Source organism: Parus major, chromosome 15, assembly GCF_001522545.3.
Source record: "Parus major isolate Abel chromosome 15, Parus_major1.1, whole genome shotgun sequence".
In the NCBI taxonomy this organism is placed as follows: domain Eukaryota; kingdom Metazoa; phylum Chordata; class Aves; order Passeriformes; family Paridae; genus Parus; species Parus major.
Window position 1 is genome coordinate 6,901,843 of NC_031784.1, and position 14,634 is coordinate 6,916,476.

Below are 14,634 nucleotides of genomic sequence, written 5' to 3' on the forward strand. Positions count from 1 at the left end.
AGTTACTTAATACTTCCTTTCCTACTCATTCATTCTGGTGTATTACCAGAAATTCACTCACACAGAGCCAATCCTGATTCATACCAGAAAGATTCAGAGAGCAAACAAACTAAAAGGAATATTTATAAAAATGAATAACAGATCTGGAAGTTTGATTAAGCTCCTCTTCAACAGGCTGGGTTTCTGCAGCCCAATTTCTATCTGCCAGACCTGTAAGCTCATATATAGCTGGAAATGTGTTTATTTCCAGTTTCTAGTGACCTGAGCAGAAGAATACATTGACAAAGGAATGTATCTTACTACAGATACTCGTACACTGATCCACTGACATGAAGCAGCCAAGTCTCTTATATTTCTAATAAATTTTTGGTGGCTTCCTTAAAGGAAATGTGTGATTTCATTAGAGTCTCAGCTTTTGTACTGCTTATTGTTATTTTGGTTTTGAAGTAAATTCCTAACTATTAGAAATGTGATAAGAAGCTTGAAAACCAAGAAGACTAAACCTAATTTCAACAGCAGAAAGCAAACACAGTGACTGTGTAATAATTTTAAGTCACTCCTACAATTCCTGAACTCCTTGCGCTGGCAGCTCTGCGGGCGGCGTGGGGTGGTGATAAGATTTTTTTCACATGCACACTTGTGATCTGAAATAACATCTGCTCCTCTTTCCTCCTAGCACTGGTATTTATAGTCTTTTCCATCTTCTCCCTTATCAGTTTGCTTCTTTCACACATCTAAACTCCTCCTCCATTACTTTCTCTCAGGACGAATGCCATGTCTTTTCTCTCCCCTTGCTCCCAGCATCTTCCTGACAAAGCACAGGCACAGCACAGAGATACAAGGCCAAGGCCACAAATGAAGTGAGAGACAGTAGAGGGGTGAACTTTAGGAACTTCTCCTCTTCCTGCTTTGCTCCTGACTCCCTTGTGTAAAGGGAGATGGGATGGGAGGGACGGTGATGAGAAAGTTTCTATTTGATCTTCCTGTGTGTTTCTTCCTTAAATGCATAGTCCAAAATAAAGAACTTGTTTGCAAAAGGAAGTTAGAGAAGCCCAAAGGAAGGTATGAACTGACAATACACTCAGCACTGATCACTCCTGGGGCCTGGTGATGTCCAGCTCTGCTCTGAGAGAACTGCCCTGCACAAACACACTGGATTCTCAGACTGAGAATGTTTAATGTTTAATTAACCATTGCTATCTCTGCTGAGCTAAAAAAAACTAACAGGTCCAGGAAACTCCTTAAAATCCACCTGTATAAGTTCTTCTGAAAACCACTAACATTTGTAGCTTTAAGCACCTATACACTGTATCAGTGGATCTTACACAAGTAACTGAATCTTGCTTCTGCCTTCGTTTGCAGAAATTACACGCAGTAATTTCCATAACTGGAGTGCTGCAACACGTAATCAGGGGTTCAGAAGCTACAGCTGAGAGGAATGGCAGAGAGATGCTCATCTGCTACCTGGAGAAACCTGGCCTTGCTATTCAGGGAAGCCAGCAGGACTGGTACCTTGTTCTTGTCGGGTATCTATCTGAAAAAGACACTGAATCTGGTGAATAGAGGTAAAGAAGCACAGCTTGCAGACAGCACAGATCCATTGGGTTAAACAGACTGCCTAGAGCAGTCTCTGCTGCAAACTGCATGTGAATAATTATTGGAAGACAGATAAAATGAGGTGATAATTCTCTCATTAGGATGTGTTAAAAGAGATAGCTGCACTGTGGTTCCCATTACAAAAGCTGAGTGATCTCTACCCTATTTAATCAGCTGTGAATCAGTACTAATTTAAGCAGGAATATTTTTCTAAATGTACACATTTTTAGACACTCTAAGGCAAACCTTAATCATTATCTGTTCTAGTGTTCAATGCTTCTGCATTTCTTTTAAGGTATTCTGGAAGGACTGCTTTGATGAAACTGTTTCAGAAAGTTTAGCCTTTCCCCTCTGCCACGCTCTGCTACCTATTGCGAAGACAGTGACTTAAATCCAGTGTGCCAGCATGACACAGGGGATAGCAATCAAAATCACATCACTCAGGACAGCTATGCAAGGAGAACCGTTCTACACAACCCTGTGCCCTCGAGTGCCAGTCTGAGCAAGTGCAAGGACACCCAGGAGCTCAGAAGGGAGCTGGAGGGTATCCAGCATTTCACTTCATCCCTCCCCTACTGACAGTCAAGTATACTAAAGAAATAAATAAAGTCTACAAGATCAATCATCAATTTGTGTGTTTGGCCACCTGGCACTTCTTTCAGCTTGGATTTTCAATGCCCCCCTCCCCAGCACCTGCAACATTCCCATTTCTGTTACCTCGTGGGAAAACTCCAGGGTCCATGAAAGTTGCCATGCTGAAGTTTGCCAGTACAAACAAGAAAACGAGCCCATTGTACACTGGGATGGCTGGGGAGATGGCTTTTGTCAACCAGGGGCACCTGTGGAGAAGAAAAGTTTGGGTAAGGGCTCTTTCAGCTGTAACACTTTGTTTCTTCCCACTCACTACCATCACACAGAGAAGTACTCTGGGCCCCCCCAGCCATGCAGCAAGGCTGAATTTGCAATGCAACAGAAATTTCCACGGAGCCAGTTTCAGTGATCACTGCAACACCCTCTGTAAAGCTGCTTTGTTCCAGAGCACAGAAAGCACCGATTGTTCACAGGGCTCACAGGGCTTTGCCTGCCGATTGCCTTATCTGCAACCTGGCGTTTTACTACTCTCTGTAAAAGCTTCATCCCATTGTTGCATTTCTGTTACCTTCTCTACAGCCTTGTTGCAGCTGGGGCTACTTTCAATTTTCCCTGGTGTAAAGCACAATAGGATTCAAACCACTGATCCCCAAAGCAGGGGCAATGAGAATCACATTCGCCTCTCACTAAGCTTCCATGGTTTTCAACACTCAGAACCAACACTACAAAACCTCTCCTTGGGGGAAAGTTTTGTCAGAGCAAGCATGGGCTTTGCAGGTGTCAGCAGAATGTGAATATGCAGTATCAAAAAGAAAGTGGATGGCATATGCCATGTGAACAATGTTCAGAAGCACCAGAAAGATTTGCTGCTTACCCAGTGAGGCTGAGAGGAACTGAACATAAAGGGTAAAGGAGAACGAGTAGGAGACTTTGGAAAGAGGATGGGGAAATGCCTGTTAATTAGAGGAAAATTGTTCAAACTGCAAAGAACACTTCCCACCAGCAGAGAAGGGCATGATGAGGCAGAAAAGAGCCTGCCTTACAGGCAGCTTCACCAAATAAAAAGCAGTGTGCATTCACTCAGCCATTCACAACCTCTGAACACCCCACCAAATGTGTTTCTCCTGTCTGCAGGAGGAGGTTTGGTGTTACAGGGGCCCTGAGGAGAAAAATATGATCAATCTCATCATACTTGCAAATATAAATAAGCAAGAATGTGGGTCAAAGTATGTAATTGAAAAAAAGACCCCTCACTGAGTTGCTCCTTAAGATTTCCATGTGTCTTGACGGCCAAGGACTCTTCCAAGGCTGCTGAGCAGGCAGGCATTCAGCAATGCCTGCTGCTGTTAGCATAAATCACACACTGGCCCATGAATTCTGGTATTTTGCCTGCATTACATCTACAGTTGGATCTGATTGTCTACCAGGCTGAAGCCTGTGCAAAAAAGGAGAAAACAACAACAAGCAAGCAGCCTTCTTCCACGAATTTGCACTGGGTTTGCTACCAACAAGCTGCTTTGAACAGCTGAGAATGGTGCTACTGACCTTCAAGGGACACTGTCAAACGTGCTCTTGTGGCCAGTGTTAGAAAGTCACCACATTTTCGTGTCTCATTTCTTTGTGGGCAGGCAAAAAGAGATTGTTTTGCACTTCCCACCTCTTCACAGCTGGGCTTTACCACTGCACTGCTGCAAACTGCTTTTAAAGGGACCTTTCCTTGTGTGTGCTTCACTCAGCCTGGAGTGAGGAAAAGAAGGACAAGTCCTACCCAGGGTGAATGAACTGTAAAGCCATGAGCAAGACACATCTTTTGCCAGGGCCAAACCTCCAGGCTGACTAAGGGAGAAGGAAAAAAAATCAGCCAAAGATAGCTTGACCCGATGAGATACCTACCCTAAGAACCTTATGTTTCTCAAAAGGTGGAATTTCAACAAGTAGCGAGGTCATACTGACTTGCTGCCTTGCTCAGTTTGCCTCAGAGCAGCTGCTGATGATTGAAAACCAAAGGCACAAGTTTCTCACTTGCCAGGAGAGGTGCTGCTGCAGTGACCTTGCCAAGCAAGCTGCAGGCCTGTCACTAACAACAGTTTCTGCCACATCCTTTGGAGGAAAGCAAAATAAATCCTGAAGTAAGCAGTTATAAAATCAATTCTACTCAGGGAAGAGCTCTTCCCTCTAAATTATAGTAAAATTAGATTCAGTAATGGGCATGACTGACTTAATTTCTTCCCATGAAGTAACTGCCTACACAGAGAAAGATTATGAAGTTACCCATTGCTTGTCAAGCATGGAGGAGAGATGTCCTCGGCAGTAAAGTCACGTAGGTTGGCAAATCAAGGAACAGGAAACCCTTTCTTAAATTTAACTAGTTACTCTGAACAAGATTATAAGGAGAGAGACTGTCTCAGATGATTAGTGTAAGCATTTTTTAACATTCTCATTTGTGATTTATTTTGTCATGTTCCCAAAAAATATATCAAAATATTAGGAAGAATTTTAGCTATAGAATAAACTGCACAGCTCATTTAATGGGTAAACAGTGTATCTGAAAAGACTTCATAGAAGTTGAAATAAAGGACAGAGTGAGTCACTGTACATACTAGCCACAAGGTCAGTTCACAATCCTTCCATTTCTTCTTCCCAGAATTGTTATGCAGCATCACAGATTACATAAAATTAGATGGGACAAAAGGGGCCTCATTTGTAAACTAGACTGGCCAATAACAACAGATGTGGAGATCAAGTCCTGGCTCATAACTGTAAAAAGGTCTGAAAAAGAAAATAAAATTTCCAATAGGATTCACCAAAATGATGCAGCCTCCCTGCCCCCCTCCACTAATGCACATATAATTTTTGGCAAAATAACAGAAATTCTAATCTGAGCCTAGCAGGTTGTTTTATCACCAATCCATCATGTAAAAGCCTGGCTTCTGCCCCTCTGCCTCAAGAAGAAAGCTGCAGAAGTGTTGAAGCAGGACCTGTAGTGAGTTTCTTTTTACTTTTTGTATGTTATCTTTCCAGGAGATCAACTTACAGCAGCAATTATGCCAATTATATAGAAACAAATATAAATGAACTTTTCCTTTCCTTTTTCCTAACAGAAGTTCTTGCAAATCCAAACAAACAGCACATATGATTTAAAGCTTTCTTTGGCTGGCGAACCCAAAATTTCAAGAGGCTACAGTTTTGTGTTTTCAACTCATCTCACAATGGAATTATACAGTGGGAAGGGTACCACAACTTTTATAGGGCTATATGAATTAAATGGAGCCAAGACCAGTGTATAATACTCCAATGGAGCATCACCAGATTTTTCTCTGAAAGTAGAATGTGCGTCCTATTCCAAGTTAATTGGAAACCCGGCTTAAACCAGAAGACCTGAAGGGTAATGTTGCTACTGTTGCAGGTACCAGCCACACTGAGTCAAGGGCTGCTCCAAAGAGAAACTTCCCTTGGCTTTGTCTACCGTAGAAATTCAGAGCCAGCACAAGCCACCACGGCACACTGGGGATAATTACGGATCTCAAATTTTTCCAAACAAAGCACACAATTACACAGGCAGCATTTCCCTTATAATTATAATTCTCTGACATAGAGTGATTCTGTTCATAACTCAGTGGAGAGTAATTCAGGGTGACAGATTTAATCTCATTTATCCTATTTGCTCTTGAAACCCTATCCTAATAAAACGGAAAGTTAAAAAGATTAACAAATAGGATCACACAACTTGCTAGGTGTCAGATAGACTTAGCATGATCAGCTGCCTTCCTCTGCTAAATTAAACAACAAATAATCCTTTCTGCTTTTTTTTTGCCTGGTGCTTTGTAGCAAGACATGTTTGTGTCTTACAATTATAGTTCACCTATAATTAAGTAATTGAATAGGACATTTTTCTTGAATCCTTCTCTAAATTAAGATTTGGTATTTTTCATTAAAACATGCTTAGAGAGACAGTAGGCCACAGAGAATAGAGCCTAGGATTCCAAGAACTCTGACACTGGCCACCAATGACAGAGCCACCAAAAAACACCTACTCCCCCTGGCCACCCCCGTTACCTCTTCTGCAAATGAGACCAGACCCCCATCAGACCATCTTCCCCACTGCAGGGCAGAGAGTTTGAAAGCCTTAAAGCATCTCTGTTAGGGACAGGCTGGTGGCTGTGGTGTTTGTGTCCCTGGAGGCAGCTCCAGGCACCCACCAGCCTCCCCTGAATGGGACAGGGGTGAGGCTCCTGCTGCTGGGCTGTGGTGTGAGGATGGGTCTGTGATTTACCCCACAAACAACGGTGGTTCATTTTACAGCCTGCCTGGGGCACCACAAGCACATGTGTGCACATGTCTGGAGGCCAGAGACAAGGAGCAGGACACGGGGCAGGAGGCTACAACCCTGCCCTTTCTTGAAGCTGCTTGTACAGCACACAGAGATGTGGTAACCTCAAGGCATGGGCATCCAGACTTTGGACAATTATCCACACCTACTAAGTAGACCCTCAAAATTGTGTAATCGGCTGCTCAGCTGCACCTAGTAATCTGAGATTACCACACATCCTTCCCCTCAGCCTCAAATGGCTGATGCATAACAAAATGATTCATTTCTCCACAAATCATAAGGCATGGGGTTATAACATGCAAAAGAAAGCATCTCTTAACTCAAATGTACTTCTGGCACCATTACAGTGGTAAAAGAGTAATGTGGAATAGCTGATTCAGTGCATGCAAGTAGAAGCAGCTCAGTGAAGTAGGGACTAATTAGATAAGAGGGGTCAACAAGCAAACATAATTTGACTAAGAACAAGTACTAATTTCACTGGAAACTTTCAAACAATGACCAAAGAGTGTAGAAGCCCGTCCCTGATTCCTTTCCAAGAGTTTCTAGCCAAACCTGACTGTTAAGAACAAGTTTTCACTGTAAAATCCATATAAACCATTTCTAATCATCCGACCAAAGATTTAACATTTCTAACATCAGCCCTGGGAGCTGGAACCAACATCCTGGGCTACCCAAAAGCTGCCCTAACCTGTAAGGCACAACAGCCAGGATGGCTGAGAGGACACACCAGAGGAGGGACAGGTCCACAGGGGTAAAAGTCCTCTTCAACCAGCACTGCACCAGCTGGAACATAAATGAAAGAGCTGTCAATTGACTGATTCTGAACACCCATGATTTAGAAGGATTTGGAATTGGATGTAAACACTGTACCTTAAAGACCATTCTACCAGTTTGTATGTGGGACAGAGAAGGTGCAAGACACATCCTGAAGGCTGTGCATGGCCCAGTCTGCACCACAGAGCAGAGAAGGGCAGAGCTCTCTTAGTCTTTAGCAGTGTTAATCTAACACATTTCTCACATTTCCCAGTCTGGGTGAGATTTTTCTATTTATATGCTTTTTCCTACCCTGAAATTACAGAAAAGTACCTTTCTGGAATAGTATTGAAGAAAAAAAAAAGTGTTCATTTTCCATTTTTTCTCACTATCAAAGACAGCATGAAGATTATTGTACATCTAAAAATATTTTCCAAGGTGCTGAGACATCTGTAGGTTTAAGAAGGCATCACTGGAAACAGTCAGGAGAGAATTTATGTGAGTGTCATAACCAATGTGAAACAGAACAGCAGGTCTTGTGAAAATAGCAGGAGGTTCTGGACTGCCAGGTTCTTTGCTCACCTCTGCACATCAGATTTTGATAAGTGAACTAATTTCTGCACCATATCTTACTCATTGGTAAGACTGCAGATAATACATCGTTGCCATAGCACTACACTCTCACTGTGAGTATGGCAGTTTTACTGACAGAAAGTGGTATCAAAGTAAAGGATAACAAATCCAAATGTTACCAAAAAATGGGAAAAGGACAAGTAAATACTGGAAAATTTATTACTGAAAAGCAGTAAATTATGAGAACTGAGAGCTACATAGAACAGCTCATGCTGGTGATAAAAAAGACCTACCAAAACATCTACCCCGAGTTTTCAAGTGCAGTTATCCATCAGAAGAGGCAAAAAAATCCCACCACCAAATCCCACCACCAAAAACCTCATTAATTTCATTAGTCCCTTCCTCATTGAAATACAGATGAACACTAGAGATAGAGGTTCAAATACAACACCTGCTTAACTGTGTTTAATTATTCACAAGAAATGTGCTGGGCTAGAATTCACTCAGGTTTAACAAGAGCTGATGGGGTTTCAGTGAACTTTCCATTACACTCTGGACTCCATCCAAAGGCTAGTGGCTCATGTCTGGCAATGTACAGATCAGAGGAGTTAAATCAATTAAAAAGTCAACTTGAGATGTAATGGTCCTTGGTGAAAAATCTTATCCGGGCTATACATCACTCCCAAAATAAAACACAATCTACCCTTTTCACAAAGCTGCCTGAAAGCTCTGGATCATGTTCCCTTCCTCCCTTTTTTAACAGTCTTCAAATATTTGAGAAAAACCAGTATTGTCATGTGAACTAATGTGGGAGAAACAGAGAAGGAACAAGAATACCAATAACCCAATCTAAGTGAGACCACCACAGGGGTAAACACATCCATCATCCTCACATTCAGAAGCTGTCCAGCCATCCCAGACATGCAGCCAGTGGGCAGGACGTGCTATTTGAGCTGTGACACTGTGACTCTGCATCGTGTGCATGGCCAGCAGACACCTGGGCTGGGCTGGACTCGGTGTTCAGGCCTTGCAGAGATGCTCTCTGCACACTCAGTAGCTGCTGTGAGCCCAAGAACCCCAGTTGTAGCCATGCCATTGGCTACAGCCAGGAGCTGCACTTGTACACTGCTCAGAGCAGGGCTTGGGCAGGCAGGGGTTGGGCTCACCTGCAAATACACAGCAACCCTGCAAAATCCTGCTCTACACACTGCTTTGAATCCTGCACTGTCCTGCAAGGAGTTAAGGACCTGCTCAGAGTCAGTCTGCACTTACTGACATATGTGAAGGCCCAGGACAGAGGTTCTGATGTACTTGTAAAGGATTATGCTGTATTAGTGCAGCAGCACTGGAAATGCCCAGCTCTTCATTTGCACCTCAAAGGGAAGGCATTCAGTGCAAACTGATCTGGGGTACACACAGGCTGGACTTCAGAGCACACGGGTAACGTTTTTGTATGAGGAGAAGGATGATGCTGATAGCAAAGTGAGGCAGTAGGTCTTCATGGCACTTCAAGTGTCTAATGGGCTGTGAGCAGCATCACTCCAAGAAGCAGTGAATGCTCTGGTGCCTCAAGAAAGGAGCCAATTGCCAGTGTTTGGGCAAATCAGAGCAGATTCTAGGTGCAGGCACATGGGGTGAGCACACAAATCCAGAGACAAACACCTTTTGTTTGCTTTTTCAATCCTGGACTTTGCAAAGCCTAAAATGCCATACAAGCTGGAAGAGGCAAGGACAAGTGTAATCCAGGGCTTCTCAGACATGTGTCAACCTTTTATCAGTACCATGCTGGGCAGCTGGAAATGAATCCTGCTTTTTCCAGCAGCCAGTAAGAGAGCTGAGTGTATGGGTGGTGTTTGGGTCATGACAGAAGAGAAGGATAATAAGGAGTAACTGCAGAATAACCACAGCAGGAGAGACACTAGTTGCCCTGTCACTCTGGAAGTTTTAAATCCACTTGGTTAGAAAAATAAGGAACTGCTACTCAGTAGCATTCCTTTGCAGTTCTGTCTGCATATGGCTGGCCACCAGCATCGCTGCACTGCAACAGCTGAGCAACTTCCAGCCCATTCCAAAGGTCACAAAAGCAAATCATCAAGCCATAGAAATCTTGATAAATGGGAAATCAGAGAATTGTCTCCAAAAGATGCTGTACGAACCAATAATTCATAACACAGCAGAGTTCTCAGTGCATGAGGCTGCACTGCCCTGTCTGTGCTCCCATGTGCACCACTTCCAGCAATAATGAGAGTCCAGCTGTCCAGTGTTCAGAGAGGGCACAAGATAATTCACAGGGTCTGAAAGGGACACACACACTACACAAGCTGAGTTTTTCTGAGTATTTTTGAAAACACCATGTGGAATGCCAACTTGTGCTTCTAATTTGCAAACATCAGAACTATAAAATGAATGTCACACCAACTACAGTAGTGCTAAAAAGGACAGCCCCTCATCCTGAGTCCACTAGAGTCCCATTTCCTTGATTAACAAAGAACACCGTTTATTTGGTCACCACTAGTGACCCTCATGACCTCCCAGACCTCTCAGCAATCAGTAACACAAGTTTTTGTTGTATAGATGGAATTGCATTTTCCAGATCCCAAGATGGGAAAAAAGCACAGGATAGCCCCTCCCTGGCTGAAAGACGTTCTCCTGTTTCTCTATTATTTTCATCCTTGTCAATTCACATATAAATCCAGCAATGTGGAAAGCTAAGATGGGCTGCTGCTACAGAGTTGCTTTTAAAAACAAGTTTAAATTATCAGCAGCCTAATTCAGACGCACTTGAGGTGATCCTAGCTACTGGCATTCAAGGATTTGTACACTTGCTCAATATATTCCCCAACCACAGACTGGCAGAACTTCTAGTACACATTCAGCATTTGAATTCATGAGATAGTGGTGTAATGGAAACAAGGCAGCTCATTTTAAGTATGTGGTGATGAGAGAGAGAGAGAAACAAGTAAAGAAATATTATGATATAAGGAGGGAGGTGGTGACATCAGTGAAAAGACAGTCTATATTACCCTTGTTGAAAAGTTAATTTGATTTTTTAGATATTCGTTTTCCACATGAGCTCAGTAGAAAGAAATTAAACTTCACAAGATACCATCCCTTTACAGCTAGTGGAGCAATTACCTGACTAAAAGACAGCGTCTATTAGATTAAAGGATGTGCCACTTAAATAAACAATGAGCCAATATGCATAAGAAACATTCAGTGTGAGCTCTGAACTCTGTGATCATGTCCTCGGTGGATTAGCAGAGAACGGGGTAACATGATGTGCTTTCAAAGTTGCAGGGGAAAAGAAGAAAAGCAGGGAACACCAGCAGAGACAGCCCAGGTGTCTGAGGTTGATCCTGGGCAGGCTGGGTGTCCTGGTGTCAGGCTGCATCAGGGAGAGAGCTGCCCTGCTAAAACACTGCTCTGAAAAGAGCTGGAGGGGCTGCCTGGGGGAGTGGGCATTGCCAGGGAATATCCCACCAGAGGATCTTATCCCTCTCCCACATGTGCCACTCCTCCATGAACCAGCAGCGAGATGCCAGCTGGCCCTGTAAGGGATGTTCCATGACCGGAGCTGGAAGGACAGGACAGGCCATCCACTGCAGGTGAGGTCTGACACTGCCTCCACAACCCAGGTGTTTGGCAGGGCAAATGCACCAATGTACCAATGCATCAATGCACCAATACACCAAATGTACCAATGTACCAAATGTACCAATGCACCAATACACCAAATGTACCAAATGCACCAATGCACTTGTACCTACATACCCAATACCCAGCTGGCTCTGACAGATCTGCCAGCTGCTCTTTGCAGCACTGGGGCACTACAGAGACTTGGACAAAGGAGGAGCAGGAAAATACTGTCAGGTGGGTGATAACAGTTAAATTTCTTCCACAACTGGAAAACACTGTTCAGGAAATTTACAACTAATTGAAACCAGAGGTTCTTGCAAACTTGTCTGGATCTTGTATTGCCTTTGAAATCTGGAAACAATACCTGTCAATGGCCTGAATAACATGCTACACAAGGTTGTTCATCTATGCAATCGCTTGCTTATGTGGGAAAGGAAACCAGTTCCAATCTGAACTCTTGTTCCAAGATTTCTAGACACACAGTGCAGCAAAATTACTGCAGTTATTGCAAGCTTCCCCTGTGTGAACCAAAATGATTAGGAACTTCATATTTTATATAAGAGATAAACAAAACAAAGAGATAGAGGCACCTCTATTGCAAACAGATATAGAAGACAGGGTAGAAAGTGTAAACATTCTCATATATCAAGTACTGGAGCAAATATGTAATAAAACAAAAGCCTCGCTTAGAATCTCATGTTTAATTTCCCTCTGGAATATCCTTTTGAAGGGGCTTTATGGAAACCTGAACTGGGAGCATGACATTTATATACCTCATTCTCACTACACTGAAAAAGAACATTTGCATAGCAGGTATAAAGGCACCCTAATATATTAAGATCTTTAGCAGGGAATAAAAAAATCAAAATTATTTTAGCTGATTTAAGAAAAATATAAGAGACCTTCATGTTTCAACATAAAAAATTTGCATTTGAAAAGAACATGCTCCTGTGGCCACCTGCTTTGGGATGTTTCACCCCTTCTCAAATCACCAGCTGGTACCAGTCACCTTTTGAAACTGGACATCAGAGGAGAATCACCAGTGATTCAGCCTATTTTGCAAACACCTTTAATCATAAACTGGAACAGACCTAACAATTCTAGCCAAGGTAACAAAACAAACCAGGACACACCATCCTGTTCAGTCCCCTGCTACCACAGGCACCATATGCACCACCTCTCCTGGCCATGCATTGTTCTGAAACACAGTGACACATTTTTATACCCCACATCTCTTCCCTGCAGAGTGGATGCCAGCAACAGCAGGACAGAACTGGGGTCCTCCCAAATTGCTTCCCAGCCCTTTTCTGCCAGAGGTGTGGGACTGTTTTGGGCCCAAGGACAGAGCTGAAAAATCCTCATTTCTCCCAGCAGAGGGTAGTGGGACACATGAGCCTGCAAGCAAGTGTGTAAGATTATATTGCAAGCAAGAGATATACACAGTTCAAACAAAACCAAGGGTGCAAAACCACAACTCCACTGCCTAACCTGGTGAAAATATTATAAAACTAAACACATTCCTCTATTTGCATTCATCAAATGAAGAAACACATCAAACTCAGTTTGTTCTCATTATCTCCATCCTTCCCCAGCAACAACATCATCTTCATTCCCCTTTCTAATTTTGGGAAGGACACCCCCAGGCAGCAGCAGAGTCAAAAGAGCCTTTTTCTAAACATTTCTACTAGAAATCTGCCTTCTTTTTCCCTCTGTGGAGCTATTCTCCTTTCCTTGGATCTCCTCGACTTTCAGGCACTGTTTCATCTTCTCTCCCTCCTACTGTCCTGTTCTAAATCAAATGACTGAGCAGTCCCACACGTCCTCCTGCAGCAGAGCAACACGGTGCAGTTGCTGCTTTACTCTGGGTGTGTGGCCACTCAAAGGCATTCTCAGGTGCCTCCATGGGTCTGGAAGGCCAGGGGAAGAGCTGCACACAGATGTCCCAGGCTCAGGGCAAAGGTGACACAGGCAGAGGACTTGTGGCTCTTCCCATGCAGATACCAAGAAGAATCACTACTGGAGGAGATTCACAGCCTTGTCAAACTATTAAATCACTGTCCCAAGATTCCCCTGCCTGCACATCAGTGACTGAAACATCTCTGCTTACCATCTAACAGGATTAGGGCAGGCTTCTGGAGGCAGCTTCTCCTGCAGGGAAAATCTTATTACAGAACCCATCAAAAACCAAAATGCTTTTGGGGAGCAATAAAAACCTAAAACAAACCACAGTGACTGTCACATTAACAGTAATTATTTTTTATTTAAATGATGAAACCTAGCAGCATCACCACCTTAGGTCTAAGTGTCTCTGTCAGCTTGGACAAAATATAAAGCGAGTCTTCCAATATTTGTGCTGGTGCACAGGTATTCAATTCAGGTTGACAGAAAACAAAATTACTTTCTTAGAAAACATCCTGTGAGGAGATAGCATCTTAATTACAGAGACAGGGAAGTGGCATTCAGCCTGGTATACAGATTTTTTTCTTGCCAATTCCATTCCAAAGTGCACGAGCTGAGTATTCCCCCAGCAGCCACAGAGGTGGAGCAAGTGTCACTGCTTTACTTTTGTATTATTGACTATACCCCCACACTCAGAACTTCTGATGGCAGAAGAGTAGCTTGCTCACACAGTGCAGTGGACACAGGGTAGCTATTTTCCCTATTAATACCTCACTGTTCACTAAAAGCCCATGGGTTTTGCCTTTTTGGGGTGCATTTCTTTGGAAGAGTCACAGCATAACCAGAAAAGGTACAATTATGTGCTGGATGTGATGAACCAAAACCCTCCCAATTCTTTGGCCATAATTCAGGAACATAAGCAAATTACAACTACCTGAGATGCATTAACAAAGCTTAATACTCCCAAGTCAAAATGGCACAATTAGCAGCTCCCATACCAAAATAGAAGACTATGGAAATGACATATGTGCCACCATCTGCTAACAATATGTAATAGGCAAACCAATTCAGGGATGGAAAAGAAAAGAAAAATAAAAAAAGACACAGTTTCTTGACGAAACTTGTTCTCATTTCCAAGAATCAAAGTGAATATTCAGCTTAAACATTACACTTTCCAGATTCCCAGCTGGGACCAGAATGAGGCTCATCAAGCATTTTATGATTTAACTGCTGAGAAATTTCCAGGCCAAATTTTC

At 43.0% G+C, this 14,634-nt stretch overlaps 1 protein-coding gene across 1 annotated transcript in view; it reads right to left on the bottom strand.

Annotated features, from left to right (window-relative positions):
- Positions 1–14,634, bottom strand: part of ZDHHC8 (zinc finger DHHC-type palmitoyltransferase 8) — a 111,141-nt gene that overhangs the window by 22,815 nt on the left and 73,692 nt on the right. Inside the window, exon 2 of the mRNA XM_015643687.2 lies at positions 2,314–2,435. Coding sequence (XP_015499173.1) covers positions 2,314–2,435 — 122 coding nt within the window. The remainder of the gene's footprint in view (positions 1–2,313; positions 2,436–14,634) is intronic.